This window comes from Miniopterus schreibersii (genome assembly GCF_964146895.1).
Source record: "Miniopterus schreibersii genome assembly, chromosome: 6".
Lineage (NCBI taxonomy): Eukaryota > Metazoa > Chordata > Mammalia > Chiroptera > Miniopteridae > Miniopterus > Miniopterus schreibersii.
The window spans coordinates 20957367-20971974 of NC_138107.1; the positions used below are offsets into that span (position 1 = coordinate 20957367).

Here is a 14608-nt window from a genome sequence, read left to right on the forward strand (position 1 = left end):
CCTCCAGGCATACAAGAAAAATAACAAGTAGCTCCTGCCATCAAAAATCTTACAAACCTATATCTAGTGATGGAAACATCCAGACTAACAAGAAGTCAGTCAGAATGAAACAGGTGTTTGCTCTGGCTGGTGCTGCTCTGTGGTTAGAGCGTTGGCCCACAAACCGAAGGTGGTTGTGGGTTTGATTCCTGGTCAAGGGCACATATCTGGGTTGCAGGTTCTATCCCCGGCTCTGGTCGGGTGCGTGCAGAAAGCAGCCAATTGATGTGTCTCTCTCACATCAATGTTTCTCTCTCTCCCTCTTTTTCTCCCTCCCACTCTCTCTCTAAAAATCATAAAAGGAAAAAATATCCTCTGGTGAGGATTAAAAAAAAAAAAAATGAAATAGGTGTTTAATAAAAATACAATATGGTATTACAGGAATTGAACAAAACCTTAAAGAATGGGTGTACGGAGTGGGCAAGGTTTACAGTTGTTCGTATGGGAAATAATACAATAATTAAGAAATAATAAACTCTGTGTTTTGCATACTCACAACTGTAAACCTACTTTTGTCCCACCCTGTCTATAAGTATGTTTGTTTCTCTGAGCCCTACTCCTCCCTGCCCATGGCATTATAGGTTAGGGCCAAAACCAAGTCCTTTAGTCCTTTAAACTTGACCTCTAATGAATGTCAACAAAGATTAGGATAAATGATAGCTTAGTAATACAGAAGACCAAGTTTGCTTATGCTCCAAATAGAAAACCCAATTATTCTCATTGTTAAAAACGTACATGGTCAAAGCTGAAAGGAGCAGGTGCAATGGAAACATTCATTCCTCCCGTGGAAAACAAAGAGGCAGGGAACAAAGGAGCAGCGCTTTCTGGATTTCACCCAAGATGCAAGTGCTCTGGGAAAAGCTGCTGGAAGAACCCGAGGCTTTGAGTCAAGTATAAACTCACTCCCATCTCTTCAAAGCGCATTCTTGTGCTGCTGATGTTGACCAACAGGCGTGTCCTGAACTCAACAACCCTGGAAGGCTCCCCACAGAGGTCTAACGACATTGGGAACTGAGACTCACCTGCCAGGTCTCACAAACATGGCCTGTGTGCAGCTTCACCTGCGATGAACAGTGGGGTGCATTTCCCCACCCAGAGCCCCAGGGACCCACGCCTAAGGCAGGTGAGCAGAAAGTAGCCATGATGCATGACAGCCTTTGGATAGTCAGGGTATGGTCCTTGGATAATAAATATGCCCTAAATCTTTTATAAAGTGGAACATGTATCTGAATTAGTCCCTGGGAACCAGCAGTAAAACCATATTTCAGCTCTACCTCTCACTTGATCTAGTCTTTTAACCTCTCGAAGCCTCACTTTCCTTATTTGTACAGCAAAGCTAATAGCTCCTAATTCATTTGGTTAGTTATGAGGTGGAAAGAAGCTAATGTGTGCAAATCACTGAACATAGTAAGGACTCAAAAATTACACACACACACACACACCTGCATGCATGCACACATAGCATACACGTACCTGCATACATGCACACACACACATATATACCTGTATGCGTGCACACGCATAGCACACACACCTGCATGCATGCACATACAAGCACACACACACTTGCATGCATGCACGCACAAGCACATACATGCCTGTATCTCCACATTGCAGCAGCATTCACATATGCTTCTGAAAGGAGGGGAAGGCATTCTCTACTAATGTGTTGGGCCAGCAGCATCAGGTTCGCAGGGAGTGTGTTAGAAATGCAGAATCTCAGTCCCTGGGCTCAATCTATGAATCCAAGTCTGCATTTTTCACAACATCCTCAGGTAATTCACTTGTATATTTAAATCAAGTTTGAGAAGCCACCCAAGTCTAGAATGAAGACCCAACTAAACTGCACCTGGGACTCAGAGTTTGGCCCTAGGTCGTTCTTCCCAGGGACTGCTGGGCAGGCACAAATGGCAGAGCATGGTGTTTTAAAAGGCAGGGTGAGCGAATGGTGGTGTGCTGGAGTTGTGGGTGGCTCAGAATAGAGAAAGGAAAGGGCAGAGGGAATTTGAGAGAATTGTAAATTTCCCATGTGGGTCATTTTTACTGATCCCCCTTCAAGAGAGGAATTCCTAGGATGAGAGCAAGGCCTCCTTCAATTCCCTATTTCAACAAAGTATCAGGTATGTAGGTCCCAGCCCTGGAGCAGGTCTGAAAGAAATGTCAGGTTTCTCAACTATAAAATGAAGAGCTGGTTCAGAATTAGGCAATCTCCTTCATTTCTTCCAGTTTTAACAATCCTTCTGCTCTTGTTTCTCTCCCCTCATTTTCATTCTTTGCCCTACACTCCTATCTGCTGAATACGTGCATCAGGAAAGCAGCCAATCTTTTTGGGGTGAAATTCTACTGACAATGTTAACAGCCATTCTGAATAATTTAGGCAAAACAACACACATTTTTCTCAATTATTTGAACAGTTAGGCAAAAAGCAGGCTTTTATTCACTTCTCTGGATCATGAACATTTTAAGGGGTTAATTTAAGAAGTTGCCAGTTTTAGCAGATGTTTTAGGTCAGAATACAAGATGTCAATTCTAAATCTATTATCAATAGAAATAGCCTTAACATTCACTTTGGCTTCTCCAATAGATCAGAATGTCCTATTTGCATTACAACCAGCAGATCAAAATCTGTAACTGAGACAAAAAACTCTCCCAGATAGCCCTGTATCCCCCGCAGAATTTTAATTTGCTAGTTTGGAAAGAGGTAGCCTCATCTTAGCTTTAAGTATATAATGCTTTGGAGCATAACCAAGACTTTCAGTCGAGCTTTAAAGTTTATCAGTTTTTGCTTGATTATGAATTATTATTTCTCTTCTATTTTGCTAATATATTATATAGTAGCAAACCACTTCATTAGTTGGATTTGACATATTATTTGGATTTTATCAAAGGGAAAGTCTTCTACATAAAACTAGCTCCTTTGAAAAAGGGCTCAAGTATTTATATGGAATTTTTAATACACAAACACAGCCGAACAACCTTCCTGGGTAGGGAGGGGGTGGGCTACTGAGAGCATAGGATGGTCAGGGAGGGAGCTCTATCTATTCCAAGCTCACACGCTCAGCAACTTCTCCAGAGAGCTTCACATTTCAGTTTCTGAACCTAAATTTCCTTTCCACGAATGTCTGATGGATTGATTCATGTTCCCCAAATTTACAAGAGGTTGGCCTATACCCCTAAGACTTACAAACTTCCCTAAATGGAAAATACAGCAAAGAAAGAGACTTCCATCTACTAGGTCATCAAGGCTTCTTTAGAAAGCAAGCCAAGTGAGCTACCACATGCCTGCTGCTGCTGTTTAAAGGCGGGGACAAGTCCTAGAAAAAATTGTGTCAGGGCTTGACTTAGAGACTCCTGCTTTTCAACTTGCAGTTCCCCGAGGCATAAGGACCCCAGAGGAAGACCCTGGTGGCAGATAGTTTTCTTCCAAGCATAGTGGAGTAGACACCCAGATGCAGGAGACTTGGTTTACCTGTTAGCACCCTGGCACAGAGTAGGTGGTGTCTGTGTTTTTTCAACTATGTCAAAAAGATGAATTTGCTTAAGGCGGCAAAATGTAATAGCTCAAAAATGAATAAATGTTAAAGTTCTGCTAAGCCTGTGATGTTCATCAATCAACTGAAAAACACCACTCGGCTCTCACATGTCGTGTGTGATGTGGATGTGGGGGATGCTAATGTCAGGTATTATGCCTATGGGGCACAGGCAGTGACAGTCTTTAAAAGGCCTTGTCTACCTGTAACTTGTTTTCATTTACATTTCTACTCTGCAGAAAAAAGGAAAAAAAATCCGTTCCTTTCATTTGACACAGGCAAGTTTAGAAAAATATAGGCATTAAATTAACCACCAAGTTAAAACAATTGCTGACTATAAGCTGCAAATTTGGCCACAATGTTAACTATTCAACCCCAAGAAGAGTGTATAAAAACTTCACCACTGACCTTCTCTCTGTCTGGCTCCTGGCTCTGGTGCTCTTGGGAAATAAAGTGAAGGGTTTATAACCCTGATCTTTCCTGTTGCAAGCTCCGCCCACTCAAGGGATTGGCCAGGGAGTATTCCAGTTTGTGCATACCACCAGGGCTTCATTTTTTATCCACTGTTAGTGTATTTGGTGGCACACAGTTACCCAAGGAAGAAGAAACTGAGACTCCATTGGCTCAGTCAACACAGACTGACTGAGTACCACCCTGTCCCACGCACTCTTTTCGGCCCTGGCTCTAGAACGGCGCGCTCAACAGACCCAACCCCTGCACCTGTGGTGCTTCCCTCCTACGTGGGGAAGACAGACAGGATAAACATATAAACAGATACCTGCAGTGTGTTCAGATAATAACAGCAACACTGTATGAGATGGTTATAGGTTAAGGATAAGTGAAGTCTATGACAGCACTGTTTCAAGGGACAAGAGGGAGGAGCTGGGAATACTTTGTTATAAGGTACTTGCACTACCTGTAAAGCAGTAGAGTGTTATTTGAAAGTGATCTTTGTTTAGCTTAAATATATATTGCAAACTCTAGGACAACAATGAAACTTTTTTAAAAAATGAGCTACAATTGACGTGTTCAGAGAAAATGGAATCATATAAAATGCTCAATTAAAACCAAAGAAGACAGAAAAAGAGGCGACGACCAAAGAAAAAGAAACAAAGAACAAGGGAAACAAAGAGAAAACAGTTACAAACGTGGTAGATAGTAATTCAGCTGATAGTGGGGAAGGGCACATAATAAGAATAGAGCCACAGTTGTTTAATAATCATTCACCTTACAAACTATAGATAAGAGGTTTTCTTACAGACCCTGAGAAACCGGGGGATGAGACGAGGCTGTAAAAAGATAAGATGCCTCGGTGAGTCCACCACTCAGAAAAGAAATGCATTTTGAGAACAGACCAAGGACAGGACACCCTTTGATTTGGTTGCTGTGCCTGGACCCTGACCCCTCTGGGAGTTTGCTCAGGAACGCTAACCGTTCTCCGGTCCCAGGAGTGGGCTGGGCCGTTTGTAGTGTCACAGATTAGCCACCTGGTTATCAGACTTTGAGCTCCTGAAGGCCAGACTGCAGACCCGACCCTCCCTTTTCCCTGTTACACTTGCAGCTCGCAGCTGCATGCAGTTATCCTCTCCCTCCCTGGTATATAATCAGCCAACTGGTGAGGGGGGTCAGAGCAGAATTTCCGGGGTGACCGACCTCTCTCTCCTTTTGCTGGCATTATTGGAATAAATGCTCATATGTGAGTCAGCCCTGTCCCTGCTTAATTTGACTCAAGTAGTGACAGGCAGCCTCGGACCCCATGTCTGGTTTCCCAACCACATCAGTAATGAATTTAAAAGTTGCCTTAAGTGCACCAATTAAAAGACAGAGGCTACGAGTGGACTAAAACAAGATTCAATTATGTTTTCTACAAGGAACCCACCTTAAAAGTAAAGACAATGATAGATTAAACAGATGAAATTGGCAGAGGTTGTCCCGTGCTCTGAAGAAAACAAAATAAGGGGATGAGAGAGAGGTGTGTGGGTGTGGGGGGAGTGCCACAGGCCTCCTGGCCAGAGGCAAGCCCTCGGGTGGGGACATTTGCGCTGATAGGACAAGAATAAAAAGCACATTCGATGAATAGGGAACAGCAGATAAAAGAGCCCACGATGGTTGCTGTTGCAGACCCTAGCCCGTGGAAGTCACTTTCTGCTCTGTTGGGCCCCCCAGGAGGTTGGCGGTTATGGCCGGTCCCAGCCAGGCAGCAGGAGATCAGGTGTTCCCTGCGGCACCCCGTCTGCCAAAGCCTTTCTGAGTGGCTAATGCTGGGTCCCGGGCTCATTAAGTGCTGCACCTCTTCTTTCATCACAGATACCAGACACCAGAGCTTTTGTAACTGCCCCATTTATTCGTGGCTGTGCCCTTTAACCCCACGGGTTCACCTGCGGTGGATTCTAGACGTTGAGCCTCGTGTCACCCCTCTGCTCGTGTTCCCTGTCTCACGTGTTTGGGTCCAGCCCTGATGTTTTTGAGGATAAATGGCCCAGTGCCTGGCCTCCTACTGTTACCACCAGGGCCTGGTGGCTCATGAAAATGGGAGGGAGGGGAAAGGTTTGAGACTAATGAACAGGAGTCTGGACCAAAAGGGGATTGGGACAAACTGGGAAATGCCACCTGAAGCAGGGTGGAGGAGGGGAACTAGTTTCAAGCATGGGAAGTGAACTGCACAATTTAAGGTCATGTAACCACGAGCAGGAAAGCCATGGGAATCTGTCTTCATTGGAAACAGCCTGGCCTCTTGTGTTTATTTTCTCTAATCCTCCAATTCAGTGCAGAAGCCAAACTTCCTCCCTGCTTGTTTCCTCAAAGGGCCAGCTTTGAGGGCCCCCTGGTGTCTAATAAGAGAATTAAAACCCAAAGAGCAATGTTTACAAAATGGCTTAAGGTTTACATAGCAGGCTCTTGATTAATATTGTCAGGCAATGGCACTGGAGAGTAAAATCACAAAATAGTCCAAATTTCCTGCCATCCCACCAAACTCAATAATACAGACCCCTGGGTATTATCAAGTCCATGTCTAAATTAATCTCATGTGTAAATTAATCTTCAAACAAGTGTAAATGTTTCTCTTCCCGGAAGAGTTTGGAAGGAGCAGGCCAAAAGACCACCCTCACTCTGACACCAACTGCAAGTTCAACGGGGTGACCCCAAAAACACCCTCAGGCTCGACAATCCGCTCAAAGAACTCAAACAGAACTCACTGAAAGCTGTTGTACTCACGGCCATGGTTTATTACAGGGAGAGGATACAGGCGGAAACCAGCAGGGGAAGAGACCCACAGAGCAGAGTCCAGCAGGTTCCAAACATGAGCTTCCAGCTGTCCTCGCGGTAGAGTCGTGGACAAATTAACTCCTCCTGGCAATCACGTGTGACAATGGAGTACTGTCAACCAGGAAGCCCACCCAAGCCTTGAGTCCAGAGTTTTTATTTGGGCTCCATCATGTGGACATAACTGACTGCCCACGTGGCTGATCCAACTCCAGCCCCTCCAGCATTAGGCTGACACCACAAGACCCAAAGTCCCCACCCTACAGGGCACTATTGGTGTGGCTCAAATCACACTTGTTACTGTCTGGTTGGCCCAAGGCCGCCAGGCAAACAAAGGCACTCCTCTCAGGCATGACATTACAAGGGCTTTGACATCACCTCCCAGAAGCAAAGATCAGACCTATCTTTGGGAAGGGTGAGTGTTTTCATTACACACTCCGTCCTTTTCTTCTTTTTCTTGGCTCTCGCTCTCAGGATCCTGCCGGAACCTGGGCCTCTCCCTCAGAGGCAGCAGCCGGGGCCACCACTGCTCCTAGGGCCTGGCCCAGTGCTACATGTGTTACCAAGTCCTTGCCCGTCCAGAAATTCTAAATATTAGAGTGATGACAGTGTCTTCACACTATTAAAGCGAACACAAACAACCTGGGTGTCTGCACTTGGTTTTCCTCCAATAAAACACTAAGGCCCTTGCAATGATTGTGACAGGCATTAATGATCACCTCATGACTTTTTTTTTAACATCTGAGCAAAACCCTCTCCTGCAGTAAGGGATGAATGTGTCCCCGCTATGAGCCTTCCAAAATTACTTCTGCCGTTGACACATCTATCTCCCCTACCGTGTGGTCAATTTTCCTAGAGCAGGGGCTCTGTTCTAGGGTTCTGCCTCCTGGAACCCTGCTTGGCACATCATAGGTGCTCAATTAATATTTGAGCCATAAATCAACACATGTTTAAAGCAGTATGAATAAATCATCCTTTTAGTCTGAAATGCAAAAAACTCAAGCCTACAAATGAACATCTGGGTAATAAGATAAAAGTAATACACATTTATATTTTCTTATACATATACCAAATATAACTGGAAGGATTTACAAATGATAACCGTGTTTGCCTGTGGGGAGAATCAGGTAGTTGGGGGCAGGGCTAAAAAGAATACCTCCAACTGTATGGCCTTTTATACTTTTTTGATTTTTGAACCATGTAACTGTATTACAGATTCCAAACAATTTCATTGAAAAATTCTAGAACAGGGCAATGATTTGTCAATTCTTTATTTTGGCTAATATCGACTGCATTCATTACTACCATGGACTTATAATAGCTCAGAGGAGAGATATTCACTAGATATTCTGTTTTTATAAAGACACTAAAAAATTAGGAAGAGACCAGATGGAGTTTAGAATGGGAGGAGAGGAGAAAAGCAGCTCAGGGGAAGAACATGAGGTCCTGCCCATTCCTATTACCAGGAAATGAGTTCAGGCCAGATCTAAGTTAAATGCCAGACTCTCCAAAAAGGTTTTCAGAAAAAGATTCCATAACAATTATTCACTGGACAAAAACATGTCAATGTTTGTAGAAGAGATCTTGACATGAAAGACCCAACTTAGGAACAACTATACATAGCACCACGACAGAGCTGGGATCACGGCAGCCTGGCATCGATTAAGATACAATTGTGGACACAGCGATCTCTAGGGGCAAGTTCTCACTCACAGACGCATGTGCTGTTTTATGGCATAAAGACGTTGTAGACGGTTCTCACGTAGATCTCATCGGGAGGAGGCTTCTTCTTGCTGCCAGGTTCAAGAAATTTCCTAATTGTGGGGACATTACTTATTTTCACTGTGTACTCCTGAAAAAGGGAAACACAGAAGTTCAAGGTTAACCACAAAGGTATGAGTTACTATGAAAATATGGTTGTTCAAAATGGCCCATCCATCCAGTTTGTTCAGTAAGTATTTACTATAGGGATCCAACCAGAACTGTAACGCAGCATCCACTCGGGTCTGATCTCCTGATAAGATTAGTTACAATCTCTGCCAACAACGGCAGGTATCTACACCAGGCTTTATGCAAATCTCACAGTTCATACCAAAGAGAGAGCAAAATTAAAAAGATACTTAAAATAGGATTATGATACTTGCTTAAAGAGAAAAAGGGTGGGGGAAGACTTGAGAAGTGCCTCAAATATATTGATCTGCTCAGAAAATACATGAGTAATTTAAATGAAAGTGCTTTAAAAAGTCATCAGAGGGTACAATTTAGATTTTCAGATTCAGCTTTCTTGGACTTTTCTTCACTCCTAATAGCAAATGAATCCTCTTCCTGGCTGTGTGTTGGAAATGGCCAGCTGCATTTTTTTGTAGCCTAGGGCTCAGATACCAGAAATTTATGTAAACTGGAATGGAAGAAAAAAAATCATATTTTTCATAGTTATATCTTACCAATTCTCAGTTACTGAGGAAAAAAGTCTACTTTGGCCCTAACCGGGTAGCTAAGTTGGTTGGAGCGTTGTCCTATATACCAAAAGTTTGCAGGTTAGGTTCCCAGTCAGGGCACATTCCTAGGTTGGGGGTTGGAGCTCCAGTCAGGACGTGTAAGGGAGGCAACAGATAGATGTAATTAACTTTAAAAAAAAAAACATATCCTCGGGTGAAGATTAAAAAAAAGTCTACTTGATCCAGTAAAAATTTTGAATTCTATGAAGAAGTGTATATCCATCATATGTAATTATTCTAATAAAATCTTTCAAAGTAAAGAGGTCACTTATTTAAAAAGCTACTACTTATTAAACGTCAGTTATAAACAAAGCACAGCCTCAGGCATGCACACACACACACACACACACACACACACACACACCATTAACACAGACTCTGTCAATGAATTCTATATAGATATGACATTCTCTTTTTATTACTTATTTGAACTATTTGTACTATCTAGTTTTGAATATCATTCCAATATTGAGAAGCTTATTCCATAGGATTTATCATTTAAAAACTTATGTGGGGTTTATACTTACCATGTATAATAAAACTGTTGTGCTGCTTGACTTTTTCTAACTCTTTAATTAATGTAGAAATGACCCTTCAATTAAACTCAGATCTGATGATAGATTCTAAAGTCCTTTAATATTAATGTTTGATCTGATCAGAGATTAAAACTGTATTTACACCAATGTGCCTGGTGTTTAAAAACAAGTCGTTAGCATCATGGATGAAAATACCAGGAGGTCCCTGGGCTACTTCAAGGACCGATTGGTATTAAAGTCAAATTAAACAGCAATCATCTCTGTGCCTTCAAGAAGAAATGAACATATAACTATATGTTGAACTATAGAATGCCTATTTGCCTTGTTGAAGATTTTTATTCTCATTTTCTGGATATAGGCATTAAACTGGTTGTCTCATTAGTATATCAGAATGTTTACTAGACTTGGAAAAATTATTTTTAAAAAGACAAAAAACTTTGTGTTACTCTTGGGAGATGAAGTATGTCTCTCTCTTGGCCTTTGACAACTTGGTCAAAGATGTGTCAATGTGGTCTACATCTTGACAACCTTTCTCTAAAGGACCGGTTAGTAAATATTTTAGGCTTTGCAGGCCATACGTTATCTCTAACAGAATTACTCAGCTCTGCCGTGGTAGCACAGAAGCAGTGTAGACATACATAAATGAATGGGCACAATAAAACTTATCTATGGACACTGAAATTTGAACTTCATATAATTTCATGTGTCATGAAACATTATTACTCTTTTGGCATTTTCCCCCTAATGTTTAAAAATGTAAAAGCCATTCTTAGCTCAAGAGCTGTACAAAAACAGGTGGCAGGCCTGATTTAGCCTGGGGCGGGTGTCACAGTTTGCCAAACCCCAGTATAGAGGAAAGCCTACTGGACTTGCACATAAAAGGCTAAGGTTCTAGGCACAACACAGGGATCCACTAGCTGGGCCATCTCAGCTGCTGACTTCTTTACCCTGGGTCTCTATTTCCTCATATGTATACTGAAGGCTGTGGAGATTAGTTTTTTTAAAGCCCTTTCTGCTTCAAAACTGTATGGTCAATCCTGCCAGAATAATAGTGAGGAATAGGCTGAGCCACACACAGGTCTTTCCTGGGAATTTCTGGGAAGGAGAATGGTGGGAGCTCTTTGGGATGATATTCAGGGTGCCTTTCATTTGCTCTCACCATGCAGGCCTGGACATTTCCAGCCTGAGGCCACATTATTTCTGAGACTGGGAGCCATGCCTTGGTGATGAGACTGGTTTTGAGGCTGATGCTCACACATTCCTGTCAGTACATTCAGCAGGAACAGATGAGGAGCATCCTGCCCATGCAATTACTTTTTTCTTTTTTTAATATATTTTTATTGATTTCAGAGAGAGGAGAGAGGGAGAAAGAGATAAAAACATCAATGATGAGAGTCACTGATCTGCTGCCTCTTGCACGCCCCCTCTGGGTATCAAGCCGGCAACCCCGGCACGTGCTCTGCAGGGGAATCTGTTACCTCTTGTTTCATAGGTCGACGCTCAACCACTGAGCAACAACTGGCCGGGCCCATGCGATTACTTCTACGGCAAGTCCCTACTGGCTAACTGTATGAAGTTTTTTCCAAGAGTGTAGTTATGGAACAAAACTAAGATAAAACTTCTTTCACATGTAAATGACTTTTCATCTCTACAGATCTGGGGAGCAGAAAAACAATTTCAGGGCCGCATCTTCATTTCATTTTACCGACTAGAATCTAAAAAAGTTATACACACACACACAGCCAACCAATCAACAGACATCGAAGGAAGGCCTAAAAGTTCTGGGCCAATCTTCTAATATGCGGTTTCGTTTACCTGGAGGTGAGGAAATGAAGCCAGGATATTGGGAATTTTCTCCTCTAGAGCCAAAATGGTCTGGAGTAGAACGATGTCTGCAAGGCTCAGCTGATTCCCCACCAGGAACCTCTGCCCATGCTCCCTTAGGACCTGCAGGATACAAGTGTTTTGCATGGGTCACAGTACTCTACCCCGAGGAACTGATGAAGCTATTGGGTCGGTGCAGTATCTGAGAAGGGGTCAAGTATGGCCTTACCCTTTCATCTCTTTATTAATAGTATCAATGAAGAGGAAGCTCCCTATATCAGAGTGCGTGTGCACAAAAGGTATAGAAATTAAAGCACCGTTAAATATCTGCTTTATATCAGAACGAACCACTGTAAAGGGGAAGGACATATTAATTCTGGATTTATGCTTTCAAAGGATACATCTATTCCATAAATACATCCACAGAAATGAATTAGCTCTCATGAATCCAGGAGGCTGGGGAGGAGGGGGAAGTGATGTAAGAAGTAACGATAGGTCCTCGCCAAGGAGTCCAATCTTGCTTGCTAATTGTTTGTACAAACATCAGCACTCGTAGTCATAAACTGGACATGACTATAAAAAAGCAGGCTTCCTTTCGCATTTTCTAAGCCAGAGAAAATGAGAAGCATGAGAGTTCATCTGGACTCCCATGCTGAGAGTACCGTCCAGGTGCAAAGTCATAGGAATGGTAGAAGGGGAGATCCCCTTGGCAGCAAATTCTCGGATGCTCACGTGGGAAGATGCACGCACACATGTGTGTGTGGTGTGTATGAGTGACAGGGACCCTGCATACCACTCTAAATCAAACACAGCCAGTGGCGCCAGAGTGGGGGAGCACAATGAATCCAGAATTTGTAGTCCAAGAGCTGAATTCCATTCCCAGCTCTCCTCCTTGGGCACATCACCCAATCTCTCAGTGATTCTGCTTCGCTATGCATAGAAGAGGGGTAACCATTTTTAGCTCATGCGTTGGGTGCTGGGAGGAGCTGACATCATCTGGGCTACAGGGACATAAGAACCAGCGATGGCCTTTCCCCACGGTGCCTGCTCCTCCCTTGTCATGCCACATTTCTGCACTGCCATATTTTACATTCATGCAGTGCCTGTGGGCAAGAGAGCATGAAACCAAGTGACAGAAACCCCCAGGAGACACCTCCCCTTCTTAAATCTAATTCCACGAAGATGGCCAGAGGGCATTTGCCAGTTTCATATTTTTACATTGTCTTCTTTTATTTTTTAATTGAAACATTTAAAACACCTCTCAGCTGAGAAAAAGGAGTTTGACACTCAGAAAAGCAGACTAAGACGAGGTAAATAACAAAACAGAGAAGAGCAAAGGGAAGAGCAATAAAGGGCAATGGTTCTTCTCTCCACACTGAACTGTTATGTGGGATGCCTGATACATAACGCTGTTCAGCAATGTTTGTGGAGTGAAAGAATGAATGAATTACAGAGTGTCTGCTTTTCTGTACCTTACACAGGGCGGGCACCCGGTGAATGTAAGGAATCCAGATGCACGCGAGTGGTGAGCCCAGGTTTTTCCAGACTCCTGAATAATGTGGTCCTAGTGAGAGGCTCCGAGACATCCCGGTTTTGTGCCTCATGGCTACTGTCGGCTCTCAGGAGGCCAGCCGGGTTAGCCCAGCGGGGCTCAGACTTACACTGTCCTGAGCAGGAAGGGGCATTGGCGGCAGCTCCCTTGTGGTCTGGTTATGCTGTGTTCATAGGCTTCCCTGCCACCTACCTTTTCAAACACAGGGAAGTATCGCAGGATAGCCTTCTGGGCCATGCTAACCACTTCCTTCTGTTGCTCGTCTGGCTTTAGGAAAGGGTGCATGATAATCAGCTCCAGCAGGTCCAGCGTTCCCTCCACATACATGTCAATCCTTAAAACAAAAAGCAGGTTCCTTAGTTTCCCCTTCTGAGAACTCATCAGCTTCCACAACTAAGAATCCAAAGTGCTTTTTCTCTTAAGATCTTCTCTGGCAACTTAAGTACCAGGAAGCATCTATCTACACCTTTCTTGTAAGAGGAAAGATGCTACTTACAATCTGGAAAATTCCTTCAGAAAAATCTGTCACAAACCAGATAGCACAACAGTCATGATGGCCCTCTCTCCCCAGCCCCTACTCCTCCACTCTCACTCCACACCCATGAGCAGTGTGGGTGGAATTCCACATTTATAAAAAAAGAGTGGATATCGTTTCTGGAATGCTTGGTATGCATCAGGCATGGTGCTAAATACTCTGCATCTGTTATTTCACTGAATCCTATGACGTTATGAGGACTGCACTATTATTATCCCCACTGCACAGGAAGCTCATCAGGACTCCAGAGCTTAACACACTGCCTAGGGTCATGCATCCAGGAGGTAAAAGGACTGGGCTTTTGAGCTCAAATCATAACTCAAGGCACATTATCCCAGGCCTCGGATGTCACAGCAGCTTCCTATTCCTAATACTCAAGGGTAATAGATTTGCAAGAATGGTAAGAAGTATTATGAAAGAGTTAAAAGATGCTGAAACCTGCAACCACCACACTCCAGATACAGGCTCCAGTATCTGAATTCGGTTCTTTTCTATCGTTTTACTCAGACTCTCCTTACTGACTTTGCAACTGGTCTTCATGACCTGCCAGGTTTTCATTCCCTGTTCACACTAGTGACACAAGACACAAAGTAGATGGGGGTGCTACAAGGACTGCAGATCAGCTAAAGCATCATAAGAGGGGCCACAGTACAGGGTTCTCTCCTTGAGGTCCTTGCCAAAGAGGTTGTGCTTGTCTGCGATGTAGTGGAGGATGCTTCGGGTCTGCACCAACTTCATGCCGTCAATTTCAACCATTGGCACTTGCTGGAATAGCAGGTGGTTACCTGGGAATGGAAGTCCAGAGTCAGAGGTGATCTATTCCCTGCCCC

General features: G+C 43.5%; 1 protein-coding gene across 1 annotated transcript in view; it reads right to left on the reverse strand.

Moving 5' to 3' along the window:
- Positions 1–14608, reverse strand: part of GSTA4 (glutathione S-transferase alpha 4) — a 60777-nt gene that overhangs the window by 38585 nt on the left and 7584 nt on the right. Inside the window, exons 3-8 of the mRNA XM_081140614.1 lie at positions 14431–14563; positions 13436–13577; positions 11683–11814; positions 8564–8685; positions 4832–4893; positions 3978–4007 (exon numbers count right to left, since the gene is read on the reverse strand). Of these exons, the coding sequence (XP_080996740.1) occupies positions 3978–4007; positions 4832–4893; positions 8564–8685; positions 11683–11814; positions 13436–13577; positions 14431–14563 (621 nt within the window). The remainder of the gene's footprint in view (positions 1–3977; positions 4008–4831; positions 4894–8563; positions 8686–11682; positions 11815–13435; positions 13578–14430; positions 14564–14608) is intronic.